At 31.5% G+C, this 14,745-nt stretch overlaps 1 protein-coding gene across 1 annotated transcript; it reads left to right on the plus strand.

Moving 5' to 3' along the window:
* The first annotated feature begins 6,658 nt into the window (after window positions 1–6,658).
* LOC107605418 (transcriptional regulator) lies at window positions 6,659–14,240 on the plus strand. Its single transcript, XM_016307296.3, has 14 exons — window positions 6,659–6,957; window positions 8,586–8,789; window positions 8,883–9,064; window positions 9,715–9,841; window positions 9,929–10,126; window positions 10,216–10,263; window positions 10,355–11,275; window positions 11,364–11,471; window positions 11,913–11,983; window positions 12,561–12,612; window positions 12,789–12,872; window positions 12,944–12,993; window positions 13,278–13,343; window positions 13,422–14,240. Exons 1-14 carry the CDS (start codon window positions 6,856–6,858, stop codon window positions 13,906–13,908), a joined length of 2,700 nt encoding a protein of 899 aa, XP_016162782.1. The 5' UTR covers window positions 6,659–6,855; the 3' UTR covers window positions 13,909–14,240.
* Window positions 14,241–14,745: the final 505 nt, after the last annotated feature.

Consider the following 14,745-nt stretch of genomic DNA (forward strand, 5'->3'; position numbering starts at 1 on the left):
AGTTAGTTTACTAGTTCGCTTAAATAAATATTGAGAGTTTGAATCCTGTATCGCATATACAACAATTAATTAGTCAGCTACAAACTTCTAAATAACAATTCATATCTACGATAAATTAATCATTGACTTATCGGATTGGAGAATACAGTGAAAAAAAAATTCAATATATATTGTACTAAAAGAATATCAAAATATTAATACTTTTTTATATGTATATTGAGATTAATTTTGATGTACAATAATTTTAACTAAAATTTATGTGTTTATATAATTATTTAGTTAATTTAAACAATTACATTACAAATATGATAAATATGAAACATTATTCACCTACAGAATCATAAACTACTAACGAAAAAATTAAGTAGAATCGAACCACACCTCAGCCACTTGATTGGATTCAAAACAATAATCAATTTCGTTCTAGTTCAATTGACAATCTGAACTTGAATTATTCATTATATTCAATAACGAGATAACTGATGATGGAGGATAAGGAGGAAAAGGAATGAGGAGAATAATTTACAATGAAAAAAGGAGGAGGAGGTATTGTTAGTGAGAACGATAACGAAAGAGAAAAATAACAAAGAAGAAGAAGAAAAAGAAGAAGAGGAAGAAGAAGAAGAAAAAGTAGAAGAAGAAGAACGTACAATAACAGCACGAAAATAAACGTGCACGCGTAAATATAAACGACTTGTATAAAATTGTATCAAAAAATGACTTATATATGGAGAATAATTGAAACAATAATTTGAAAAAATACTATACATGAAGAAAAATTTAATGTTGTTATTTAGTCAAATGAATATAAGTTTTAATTCAGGCAACTAATTAAATACTTTTATTGAGGAGAGAAGGTAAAATTAATTATTTCTATAGAATTCTTCTAGTAATAGTATACATATTCAACTATTTCAATCTATATTGTAAATAATCTGAATTGGTCTAATAGTTAGTTTACTAGTTCGCTTAAATAAATATTGAGAGTTTGAATCATGTATCGCATATACAACAATTAATTAGTCACCGACAAACTTCTAAATAACAATCTATATCTACGATAAATTAATCCTTGACTTATCGGGTTGGAGAATACAGTGAAAAAAAATCAATATATATTGTACTAAAAGAATAACAAAATATTAATACATTTTTATATGTATATTGAGATTAATTTTGATGTACAATTATTTTAACTAAAATTTATGTGTTTATATAATTACTTAGTTAATTTAAACAAATACATTACAAATATGATAAATATGAAATATTATTCACCTACAGAATCATAAACTACTAACGAAAAAATTAAGTAGAATCAAACCACACCCCAGCCGCTTAATTGGATTCAAAACAATAATCAATTTCGTTCTGGTTCAATTAACAATCTGAACTTGAATTATTCATTATATTCAATAACGAGATAACTGATGATGGAAGATAAGGAGGAGAAAAAATTAAAATGAAAAAAGAAGGAGGAGTAGAAGGAGGAGGATGTGGTGTTAGTGAGGATGATAACGAAAGAGAAAAATAACAAAGAAGAAGAAGCAGAAGAGGAAGAAGAAGAAGAATGTGCAGCAAGAAGAAGAAGAAGTAGAAGAAGAAGAACGTACAATAACAGCACAAAAATAAACGTGCACGCGTAAATATAAACGACTTGTATAAAATTGTATCAAAAAATGACTTATATATGGAGAATAATTGAAACAATAATTTGAAAAAAAACTATACGTGAAGAAAAATTTAATGTTGTTATTCAGTCAAATGAATATAAACTTTAATTCAGGCAACTAATTAAATACTTTTATTGAGGAGAGAAGGTACAATTAATTATTTTCGTAGAATTCTTCTGGTAATAGTATACATATTCAACTAATTCAATCTATATTTGTAAATAATTTGAATTGGTCTAATAGTTAGTTTACAAGTTCGCTTAAATAAATATTGAGGGTTTTAATCCTGTATCGCATATACAACAATTAATTAGTCAGCTACAAACTTCCAAATAACAATTCATATCTACGATAAATTAATCATTGACTTACCGGGTTGGAGAATACTGTGAAAAAAAAATCAATATATATTGTACTAAAAGAATATCAAAATATTAATACATTTTTATATGTATATTGATATTAATTTTGATGTACAATAATTTTAACTAAAATTTATGTGTTTATATAATTATTTAGTTAATTTAAACAATTACATTACAAATATGATAAATATGAAATATTATTCACCTATAGAATCATAAACTACTAACGAAATAATTAAGTAGAATCAAACCACACCTCAGCCGCTTGATTGGATTCAAAACAATAATCACTTTTGTTCTGGTTCAATTGACAATCTAAACTTGAATTATTCATTATATTCAATAACGAGATAACTGATGATAGAGGATAAGGAGGAAAAGGAAGGAAGAGAAAAAATTACAATGAAAAAGGATGGAGGAGTAGAAGGAGGAGGAGGTGGTGTTAGTGAGACCGATAACGAAAGAGAAAAATAACAAAGAAGAAAAAGAAGAAGAAGAGGAAGTGAAGAAAAATTTAATGTTGTTATTCACTCAAATGAATATAAACTTTAATTCAGGCAACTAATTAAATACTTTTTATTGAGGAGAGAAGGTAACATTAATTATTTCTGTAGAATTCTTCTGGTAATAGTATACATATTCAACAAATTCAATCTATATTGTAAATAATTTGAATTGGTCTAATAGTTAGTTTACTAGTTCGCTTAAATAAATATTGAGAGTTTGAATCATGTATCGCATATATAACAATTAATTAGTCACCGACAAACTTCTAAATAACAATTCATATCTACGATAAATTAATCCTTGACTTATCGGGTTGGAGAATACAGTGAAAAAAAAATTCAATATATATTGTACTAAAAGAATATTAAAATATTAATACTTTTTTATATGTATATTGAGATTAATTTTGATGTACAATAATTTTAACTAAAATTTATGTGTTTATATAGTTATTAAGTTAATTTAAACAATTACATTACAAATATGATAAATATGAAACATTATTCACCTACAGAATCATAAACTACTAACGAAAAAATTAAGTAGAATTGAACCACACCTCAGCCACTTGATTGGATTCAAAATAATAATCAATTTCGTTCTGGTTCAATTGACAATCTGAACTTGAAATATTCATTATATTCAATAACGAGATAACTGGTGATGGAGGATAAGGAGGAAAAGGAATGAGGAGAATAAATTACAATGAAAAAAGGAGGAGGAGGTGGTGTTAGTGAGGACGATAACGAAAGAGAAAAATAACAAAGAAGAAGAAGAAAAAGAAGAAGAGGAAGAAGAAGAAGAACGTGCAGCAAGAAGAATAAAAAGTAGAAGAAGAAGAACGTACAATAACAGCACGAAAATAAACATGCACGCGTAAATATAAATGACTTGTATAAAATTGTATTAGAAAATGACTTATACAGGGATAATTGAAACAATAATTTGAAAAAATACTATACATGAAGAAAAATTTAATGTTATTATTTAGTCAAATGAATATAAGCTTTAATTCAGGCAACTAATTAAATACTTTTATTGAGGAGAGAAGGTAAAATTAATTATTTCTATAGAATTCTTCTAGTAATAGTATACATATTCAACTAATTCAATCTAATTGGTCTAATAGTTAGTTTACTAGTTCGCTTAAATAAATATTGAGAGTTTGAATCATGTATCGCATATACAACAATTAATTAGTCACCGACAAACTTCTAAATAACAATTTATATCTACGATAAATTAATCCTTGACTTATCGGGTTGTAGAATACAGTGAAAAAAAAATCAATATATATTGTACTAAAAGAATATCAAAATATTAATACATTTTTATATGTATATTGAGATTAATTTTGATGTACAATTATTTTAACTAAAATTTATGTGTTTATATAATTACTTAGTTAATTTAAACAAATACATTACAAATATGATAAATATGAAATATTATTCACCTACAGAATCATAAACTACTAACAAAAAAATTAAGTAGAATTGAATCACACCCCAGCCGCTTAATTGGATTCATAACAATAATCAATTTCGTTCTGGTTCAATTGACAATCTGAACTTGAATTATTCATTATATTCAATAACGAGATAACTGATGATGGTGGATAAGGAGGAAAAGGAAGAAGGAGAAGAAATTAAAATGAAAAAAGAAGGAGGAGTAGAAGGAGGAGGATGTGGTGTTAGTGAGGATGATAACGAAAGAGAAAAATAACAAAGAAGAAGAAGAAGAAGAAGAGGAAGAAGAAGAAGAACGTACAGCAAGAAGAAGAATAAGAAGTAGAAGAAGAAGAACGTGCAATAACAGCACGAAAATAAACGTGCACGCGTAAATATAAACGACTTGTATAAAATTGTATCAAAAAATTACTTATATAGGAAGAATATTGAAACAATAATTTGAAAAAATACTATACATGAAGAAAAATTTAATGTTGTTATTGAGTCAAATGAATATAAGCTTTAATTCAGGCAACTAATTAAATACATTTATTGAGGAGAGAAGGTGAAATTAATTATTTCTATAGAATTCTTCTGGTAATAGTTTACATATTCAACTAATTCAATCTATATTGTAAATAATTTGAATTGGTCTAATTGTTAGTTTACTAGTTCGCATAAATAAATATTGAGAGTTTGAATCCTGTATCGCATATACAACAATTAATTAGTCAGCGACAAACTTCCAAATAACAATTCATATATACGATAAATTAATCCTTGACTTATCGGGTTGGAGAATACAGTGAAAAAAAAAATTCAATATATATTGTACTAAAGAATATCGAAATATTAATACATTTTTTTATGTATATTGAGATTAATTTTGATGTACAATAATTTTAACTAAAATTTATGTGTTTATATAATTATTTAGTTAATTTAAACAATTACATTACAAATATGATAAATATAAAACATTATTCACCTACAGAATCATAAACTACTAACGAAAAAATTAAGTAGAATCGAACCACACCTCAACTACTTGATTGGATTCATAACAATAATCAATTTCGTTCTGGTTCAATTGACAATCTGAACTTGAATTTTTCATTATATTCAATAACGAGATAACTGATGATGGAGGATAAAGAGGAAAAGGAAGGAGGAGAAGAAATTTCAATGAAAAAAGAAGGAGGAGTAGAAGGAAGAGGAGGTGGTGTTAGTGAGGACGATAACGAAAGAGAAAAATAACAAAGAAGAAGAAGAAGAAGAACGTGCAATAACAGCACGAAAATAAACGTGCACGCATAAATATAAACTACTTGTAAAAAATTGTATCAAAAAATGACTTATATATGGAGAATAATTGAAACAATAATTTGAAAAAATACTATACGTGAAGAAAAATTTAATGTTGTTATTCAGTCAAATGAATATAAACTTTAATTCAGCCAACTAATTAAATACTTTTATTGAGGAGAGAAGGTAAAATTAATTATTTCTGTAGAATTCTTTTTATAATATTATACATATTCAACTAATTCAATCTATATTGTAAATAATTTGAATTGATCTAATAGTTAGTTTACTAATTCGTTTAAATATATATTGAGAGTTTGAATCCTGTATCGCATATACAACAATTAATTAGTCAGCGACAAACTTCTAAATAACAATTCATATCTACGATAAATTAATCCTTGACTTATCGGGTTGGATAATACAGTGGAAAAAATTAAATATATATTGTACTAAAAGAATATCAAAATATTAATACATTTTTATATGTATATTGAGATTAATTTAAATGTACAATTATTTTAACTAAATTTATGTGTTTATATAATTATTTAGTTAATTGAAACAATTACATTACAAATATGATAATACATAATTAATTATTTATATAAAATTAATTTTTACTAAGTATGGAAATTGAACTTATATATATTTAATTCAATGTTGTTAATATTTGTTTTAGACTTATAAATTGATAAAATAATTAGTTAATATTTTTAATATAAAAATAATTAAATTTGTTAACATCAATACAAATGTAACACAAAATAAAAAATATTGGTTACCTAATTTTTTTAATAATGTTTTATAATATAAAATTAAATTAAATTAATATAGTAAATTAATAATTAATTTACTTAAATTAGTGTTAAAAATTTAAATTTTATATTGTGTATGTAATAATTTATTGACTAATATTAAATAAAATTTTAAAAATATTCTAAAATATAAGGGATATATATAGTAAAATATATATGTCAAATCTTGCATTAAATACCAAACCAAATTATGGTAAAAAAGTTAAAAAATCCTGGGTGACGCAATAGCTACGTGGACCTCAAAACCACAAATGAAAATCCAAAACGCGGATTTCAAAACCCAACTTTAACTTAAATTCACAGACCCCGCGAGATCCGAGCCTCAATTCTCCTTTGAACCGCCCAAATTAAAATCCACAAAAACTTTCAATAAAACAAAAAATTAGTTTCCTTTTTTCCAATTCTCATTTTCTTTAACTCGCATATAAATCATTTCCCTGTCTTTAATTTTCTCACACAACCAGAAAAAAAAAAAAAAAGAAACACACTTTACTCTCTCTCTCCCCCCTCTCTCCGTTTCTCTGTATCGGAACGGAAGAAAGAAAAGTAAAAGAGAGGAAAAATAAAACATTGAGCGAAAAACCCTAACCTTTCTCTGTGTGTGTTCATTTCCGCATTTAGGGTTCCGATTTGGAATTGAGAGAGAAAGAGTGGTTTCTAGGGTTTCGATGGAGTGAGTGAGACAACGTTTGTGAGATCTGCGAAGAAGAGAACCCCCCTTGAAGGACCGTTAACAATGGCTTCTGCTGAGAGGCAGCTCGAAGAGCAGCTTCGTGAAGCTGGGAACAAGCTTCTAGATCCTCCTTCATCCGTCGACGAACTTCTACCTCTTCTCGATGTAAGCGCTTTCTTTTTCTTTTCTTTTTTTTTCCCCTTCAGTTATTTTCATCAATCGTTGTTAACCCTAAACCGTTAACAATGGTTTCCTTTTGCTTGTGATTCCATACCTGTACGGTATCGTGCTGTGTTGTTTGCTGAACCTCATTTTCAAAAGATTCGTGAATCAGTTTTTGAGTTGCAGATGTGTTACGTTTGCTGATTCTGTGTTTCTTCTGTTCTTCTTTTGAATTTGTAGAAATCTGATATTGCTCCGTATTCTTAAATTTTGTAAAAAAAATTTCAATTGTTTGCAAGTCCTCAAATTTTGATGCAGGGGGATGATTTGGAAGTGAATTAGATTGCTAATTTATTGTCACTTGAATGAATTATTTGTGTGAATGAAATGAAGCCTTTTGTATTTGAGATTCCGAACACATTGTCTCGTAATATTATTTTAGTATTTACACGTGTGATGCTCTTTTGCCACTTCTCTAGCCGTACTGACTACTGAGTATACAATGTGCTGGGATAGAGTGTGAGTTACATTAATATCTACTGTTGTCTGCTTAAGGAAAAACAAAACGTTTTAGTTGCCCGCATCTACTGACTGAGCTGATATAAAAGATTGATGCAAGTGGCAAACATGGAATTGTATGCTGTCTTGTGTAGTTTTTATTGATTACAGAGAGTTATTGTTCGGGATAGTGGAAGATACTGCTGGGTGTGTTTGGATTTCTCTTTGATAAGTAGCATTTGCTGTAGATAAAATTATTCTGTATTAGATTTCATTTTGGGAGAAAATATCATCGTATAAAATCATATGATAGCATAATAATTTTTACTACAAAACATTAAATGTTTGCTGTTAATGGTTGGTAACAAGGAAAATTTACTCATCCAGTCACTTAGGTTAAACATATGATCATGATATCAAATTTTAATTTTGAATCCATATATCTTATATTTACAAGTTAAAGTCTTGGCCACAGTTTTAAATTTTGGTTTTGCTGTGACTACTGCAATGCTGATACGGTGGGTGCTGCAACAGTGTTGTGGCTGCCAGAACACTGTACTTGGCTATGAAAAAGCAGGTTTTATGGTTTTAATATAAAAGAGAAAGAAATTATGTGCAAAATTTTTATCATTAGTGGCTCTTATGTTACAGTAGGGTGTTCTTATTTATGAAAAAGCCTCATTATACTAGTGTTTGTTGATATGCTTAATATTGTGTTGGAGAAATTACATAAATTGGTAATGTTCCACTGGCCAAACTTGGCTGTCAATTTTGATTCTTCTTAATGTCCACAGAATGATGGTTTCCTGTTTGGGAAAGCCCAGACTTTGACCTGAGCAAAAGCTGTCTTCCTATATTGAGTAGTATGTGTGTGGTTTTAGATGTCTGTTTCTTGTTCATTCTTTACCTACACTTAAGTTGGTCATTTGATGTTGCTGTTCTTGGAGAAAATTAGGGGTTGGGGGTTTTGAGAAATATTGCACATTTTGCAAAACAAAAGGAGTGTTCAATATTCTCTGAGAAGTGTTTAAGATGAACATGATTTGAAGTAAAGTCAAATCAAGAATTCCGTTTTTGATGAAACTTGATAATAAGGTTGATTGCTTAATACATGTGTCCCACTGGCACTGCAGCAAATTGAGAATTGCCTATCAAGGGTTGAACAGTCACCTAGCCAATCTACACAAAATGCACTCTCTCCGGCGTTGAAAGCATTAATTGCAGATAAACTTTTCAAGCATTCGGATGTTGATGTTAAAGTCGCAGTTGCCTCTTGCATCAGTGAGATAACAAGAATAACTGCACCTGATGCTCCTTATGACGATGACCAGATGAAGGTGTGCATGATTATTTTATACCACAAATTGGTTGGTGCTTCTTTTATCATGAATTATGTCTCAATTTTTTACCAATATAATTTTCTCTTTCAGGAGGTTTTTCAATTAATTGTATCTTCATTTGAAAGTCTGCATGATATGGCAAGCCGATCATATACAAAGAGGACTTCAATTCTCGAAACAGTTGCAAAAGTCAGGTCGTGTGTGGTAATGTTGGATCTGGAATGTGATACCCTGATTGTAGAGATGTTTAAGCATTTCCTGAAGTCTGTTAGGTAAGAGCTGCTGTATATAAAGTTCTTTGAAACATAATTTTTGATGATTTTATTAGTTACTTTATGATGTAATCTTTTAGAATATATTCTACCTAAGCTTTTTCATTCAGCTGGCAAGTTTTTGAGAATTAATTGCTATTGATTTGTCTTTTTAAATGATAATTATGTTAGTTTCCGGTGACTTGCCAGTGCCACTTGATTTTTTTTTTGTGTTGCTAGGTTTTGACATTTATTCCACTTTAATAATAATATTATTAGCATAGAAAAAGCATATAATATGAATGTCGGTAGTATTAGTATATGAGAACATTAATTAAATGAACGTCATTTTTACATATCTGTCTATTCTCCATAATAGAATTTCTTTTTTGTAACAAAAGAGATCCAAGACAATGTCCAGCATCCCAATCATTAGTTCTTAGCAAGGCATGTTACATCTTTTACTGATTGTTTACAATTGCTATTAGGCTATGTAGAATGAGCATTATCATTACATCAATCAAAAGGTTTTCTTTCCCACTAGATGGACTTGACTAGATTAATAAATTGATGTAATGGTGATATTGTAAAAGTGATAAAAATTTATTTAATGATTAGAGTTGGTGTTTGTAGTGTGAATGGAGTTGACAAGCTTGATTTGAAACTTACAGGGAGGAACATCCAGAGAATGTTTTTTCATCTATGGAAACTATCATGACCCTTGTTATAGAGGAAAGTGAAGATATTCCCCTGGAATTACTTTCCCCAATCTTAGGCAGTGTAAAGAAAGACAATGAGGTTGGTTACAATTCTTTTATATTTAATTATAGCACGTTTTGTTCTCAAATTATATAAATTTTCATGATCAATATCATTGTGATTCAGGAAGTTTTGCCAATCGCTCGAAAGTTGGGGGAGAGAGTCCTTGAATGTAGTGCAAGCAAGCTTAAACCTTCTTTGGTGCAAGCAGTGAATACATTGGGCATTTCTTTGGATAATTACAGTAATGTTCTTGCTTCAATATGCCAAGATACACCTGGAAGCATGGAGCAAAATGATGCATGTGCTACGAGTGAGCATGTGGTATATCTCTCTGTTTTTATCTTAATGATATTCTGATTCAGTTGGATAATTTTCATGACATGGTAGCTAATAAGTGTCTTATCTTCCAGGAAGGTGAGAGCAAATCAACGAAAGAGCCAGTTGAGGAGTCAGCACAGGTGTGTTCTTCTCTCTCTTGAGTTAATTTTTCTTTTTTCTCTTTTATCCTGGGCAACTGGAAACTAGAACATTTCAATTATGCTTCGCCAGGTGGCCGGGGAGGATGCTAAAGAAGCTGAACCACCCCAGCAAGATAGTTCTATCACTGGCAGATCCCCTAAGTCTGTCATGAGCAATGGCATTGCACAGGCTGGAGAAGAAGATGCTTTGGTAGATTCAAAATCTGGAAAGACGGAAGATGATACCAATTGTTCTAATCAGACAAAAGGTATTGATATGCCAGGTAAGGAGGAGCCCAATGATTTGGACGCTGGTAAACCCGACAAAAGTGAAAAAAAGTTGGTACAAGCTACTAAGAGGAGAGGAAGAAAAATCAACCCATCAGTAAGATCGGCTGAGCCTTCTGAGGGTTCACATCTTGCTGTCGAGAAGGAAGCTGAAAAACAGACCGACTCTAAAAGTGACAGAAAGGAAGTTCCCAGTTCTCCTCAACAAGATGGGTGTGTTGAGGCTGCAGAACCATCAGAGAATGACAAGGAGACTGACACCAAGGTTCCATCACCCAAAACAACTGAAGGTGAACCTGATATCGCTTCTCCTTCGCCAAGTGAAAACAAGGATGAAAACGATTCAAAGAAACATGTACGGTCCAAAAAGAAAGATAGCTCTGCAAAAGAAGTCACTATAAAAGAAGTGGCCACAGATGATGGTTTGAAAAAGGTGGATGAAGGAACCAGTGATTCAGAAGCAAAACCCTCCAGGCGATCAGGAAAAAAGATAATTGATCGTAGTTCTGATGGGAAAAAGACTACTGTAGCTGATTCAGATAAAAAGGGAAGCGGGATAAGTGATGCAGATGCTAAAAAGCAGTCAGCAAAGAAGGTGGAAGAAAGCAAGAAGGGTAGTGTTGGATCCTCCTCAAGGCAGTCGGAGGTCAAGAAAAAGCGTGCACCGGGCAAAGTGAGCTCAGATAAGGGCATAGCAAAATCTGCCACTAAAGATGAAGAGAAGGTATTTTGTCATTTCTTGCCCTGCTTTTGGAACTATGCTGTTATTTGTTCAGATTATATCAGTTTGTTTAGTAATGATTCTACTTTAGGAATTGGTGTTGTCACCCAAGCCCGCTTCAAAATCAACTAAAGATGACCATCCAGAGGAGACTCCCAAGACAAGTGCAAAGAGGAAGCGCACTCCAGCAAAAGAAAATGTAAGAATCTAGTTTTTTTTCTTTTTGAAATTATGACTTCGTGATGTATTTATTAGGGTGGATGCTCTATTGGAGTTTATTAGTGTATCTAGCAGTAGCTATGCACTGTCAGATATATGCAGTACGGTCAAATCCTGTTTGTTTCTTTCTCATTAGCTTGCTGTTATGGTGAAAGATTAGTAAGCACGGCTCAATCCATTTGTTTCCTTTCTGTGCCTTTTGTCTTTCTTCTAGGTTTATTCGACCTTTATAGTATTTAGTATCAGTATGGTAATTTATGTGCAGCCTACATATTTAATGTATACACCAATTCAAAAAAGTCTAATTCTGACACCCCCCCCCCCCAAACACACACAAAACCCTCCTTCTTCTTGTGCTCGTTAAGTAGAGTACACTTACAACTCTCATTTTGGTTGCCTAATCTTTTGGCTTATGTCCCAGGAATCAAATATCAAAGATGGTGAAGGTCTTGTTGGTACACGGGTAAAAGTGTTTTGGCCAGATGATGACATGTGAGTACTTGGTGTTATTCATTTGCAACATGCTAAAACTGGAAATTAGATTTGAATTGGGACACTGAATGTAATATACTAGTGAATTTAGCTGAAATTTGCTATATGCAAGCATGTCTGCATAAGCTGTTTGTTTCCTTTATAATATGGTTTCAAGGCCCCCACACATGTCATCTTGATTGCTGCTGCCTTGATCAACAGTTATTATATTGCTTTATCTCATATTGGCAGTCTATCAAGAAATAGATTTATAAACAGTGAATGTTTCTGGAGGAGATGATGTTTCCGTGAACTCTTGGTATTCAATTCATCAACAGAATGTTAACTTTAGATTTCTCTTAAAGGCTTATTTCTTTCTTGTTTTAACTGCTTTTATAATCGCTGAGCATGCCCATTGGACTTTGGTAGAGAATAAAGAATTTAGTTGAAACAGGCGCTATGTTGAACTTTTTTATAAATAAATTTATTTGGGTTGGTTTTTCAGTCTATTATGTGCCTGTGTTTGTGCATAAATTCCCTTATCATTTTGGTGCAATTACAGTATAAAAATCTATTCTTGTTGGCATGTTCTTTACAGGTATTATGAAGGTGTAGTTGATTCCTTTGATCGTTCCAAAAAGAAGCACAAGGTGATTTTGCAGCTATGCCACCATCTCTTTACCCTTCCATCTCCTTCCTGTTCTGTCACTCACCAAAACATTTTGGCTTCTGTTTGTTGAATGGTTTCCTATTTGAGTGGTACATCTTACAACCCAGTCTATCTTAGATTCTTGTCTTTCCTGACAATCTTGATTTTTCCATTTAGGTTTTGTATGATGATGGTGATATGGAGATATTAAATCTTAAAAAGGAAAGATGGGAAATCCTTGATAGTGCTGCTCCAGATGGGGTGGGTCTCGTCTCATAATTTTAAACTCTCCTGCATTGCATAAATACTAATGACGGCCATAATGTTAACAGGAGGAAGGGAGCGAGCATAGAAGTCCTGATGTTTCTGATGATAATGACATGTAAGTGCTGCTTATAAGTCGTGTCGTTTATTGTAGAATATACTTATTGTTATGCCCCCCCCCCTCCCCCCCCAAACACAAAAAAAAAATCAATATTGATTTGTTTCTGTGCTTCAAACCTCCGGGAAGCATATCCATGTGTGCTTGGTCTAATTGTTATACAGCTGTGTTGTGCATGTTTGATGGATATCTTGTTGTCACTGCTGTATATGGTTGGTGATGTGCTGTGGATTTGTTTGTCAGCTTTTATGTTTGACCTTATTTATTTTTGTCATGATATTCAGCCTGCCCGAGCCAGCAAAGAAGAAAGGAAAAACAAGTGATGGGAAAAAGGCCGCTTTTTCTAAAAGGTTTGTAAATGTTACTAATTGGTGTATGTTTCATCCCTTGATTGTTGTCTTATTATCTTCACTTCAATCTCCTTATAGTGGAGGAGCCACATCCAGCAAATCAAAGGGATCATCTGGGAAGTCGAGCCAGAAGTCCAAAGACAGTAGCAAAGTTGATCGCAAAACCAAGGACAATACTCCCAAAACAGGTGGCAGTAAATCTATTGATGCTGCACCGAAAGCATCTGGCAAGTCAAAGAACTCTGACGGTTCGAAGATAAGCAAGCCAAAAGATGATGATGTTAGTGTATCGAAACCCTCTGCCAAGTCTAAGCAAGAAACTCCGAAGACAGGAAAATCAAAGCAAGAAACATCCAAGAGTGCTGCTTCCAAATCAAAATCCACCAAAGGTGGGAAGTCCAATGGCACAGGCAAGATGAAAGCTAGTTTATTGCAGGTAAAAGATTCAGAGAGCGAGGACTCGGAGGGTTCAACCAAAGAGATGGAAGAAGTGAAGGTGAAGGCAACTAGTTCATCAAAGTCTGGAACTGAGGTGAAGAGTGGAAAGAAACGTGGAAGAAACTAAAGGTTGATGCCTACTTTGTAATTGTTCATTCCTTGCTGCTCGCTCGTCTTATGGTCTCTGCATTTGGGATATTATATGTTCTGGACCTTCTAGTGCGATCTAGGCCGTTCTTCATCTCTGTTAAATATTGTGGTCATGCCTTGATTATTGGTAGCATTTTATTATGTGGTTAGCCTAGTTTAGTGGTGGTAGGGGCTAGTATTTATTGTTTTCTTTCATCGCCAGATTTCTAGATGGATTTTGTTTGGAGTACAGTAGAAAAACATTTGGTTAGCCGTAAATTAAGTGAATGTTTTGGCGCTCGTGATTATTAAGTTCGCAAAATTTTCCTACATAAGTGCATGAATACATGATTACTTAGATTTAATAATAAATAGGTCAATTTTACTTTTCAAACAATGTGTTTGGTAACATTGAGTTAACGTAGCATTGTGTATGTTACATGCCATTATTAGTCCCTACGATAAGTAATTGTGGACTGGATCAAATGTGTTGACAAAAGTAGGTAATAATTGCTTGACTACTATAGTTCTCGATCTTATGCAAGTTTTTGGAAGTTAGGCCCACTGATCCCTGAAGTGCCACTGGAGGACCTTAAAAAGGGAAGTGTACCAGTCCAATTGTCCAATATACTTAAATTGGTTTTCAAAGAATTTTAATTTTTAAATAGAATACTTTGATTCTTAACCAACTTTTATTCTCTGCAAGTCTTTGATAATTATTTTTGTTAGATAAAATGGTTTCTTCGTCTTTTTTAATCAAATTTTTAATATGTATAATAGACAAATGAATTTCTAAAAATTCAATTATATAATATTTGGGATAATTCACGTCAAT

The sequence above is a fragment of the Arachis ipaensis genome, chromosome B6 (assembly GCF_059453495.1).
Source record: "Arachis ipaensis isolate K30076 ecotype BB chromosome B6, ASM5945349v1, whole genome shotgun sequence".
Taxonomy (NCBI): domain Eukaryota; kingdom Viridiplantae; phylum Streptophyta; class Magnoliopsida; order Fabales; family Fabaceae; genus Arachis; species Arachis ipaensis.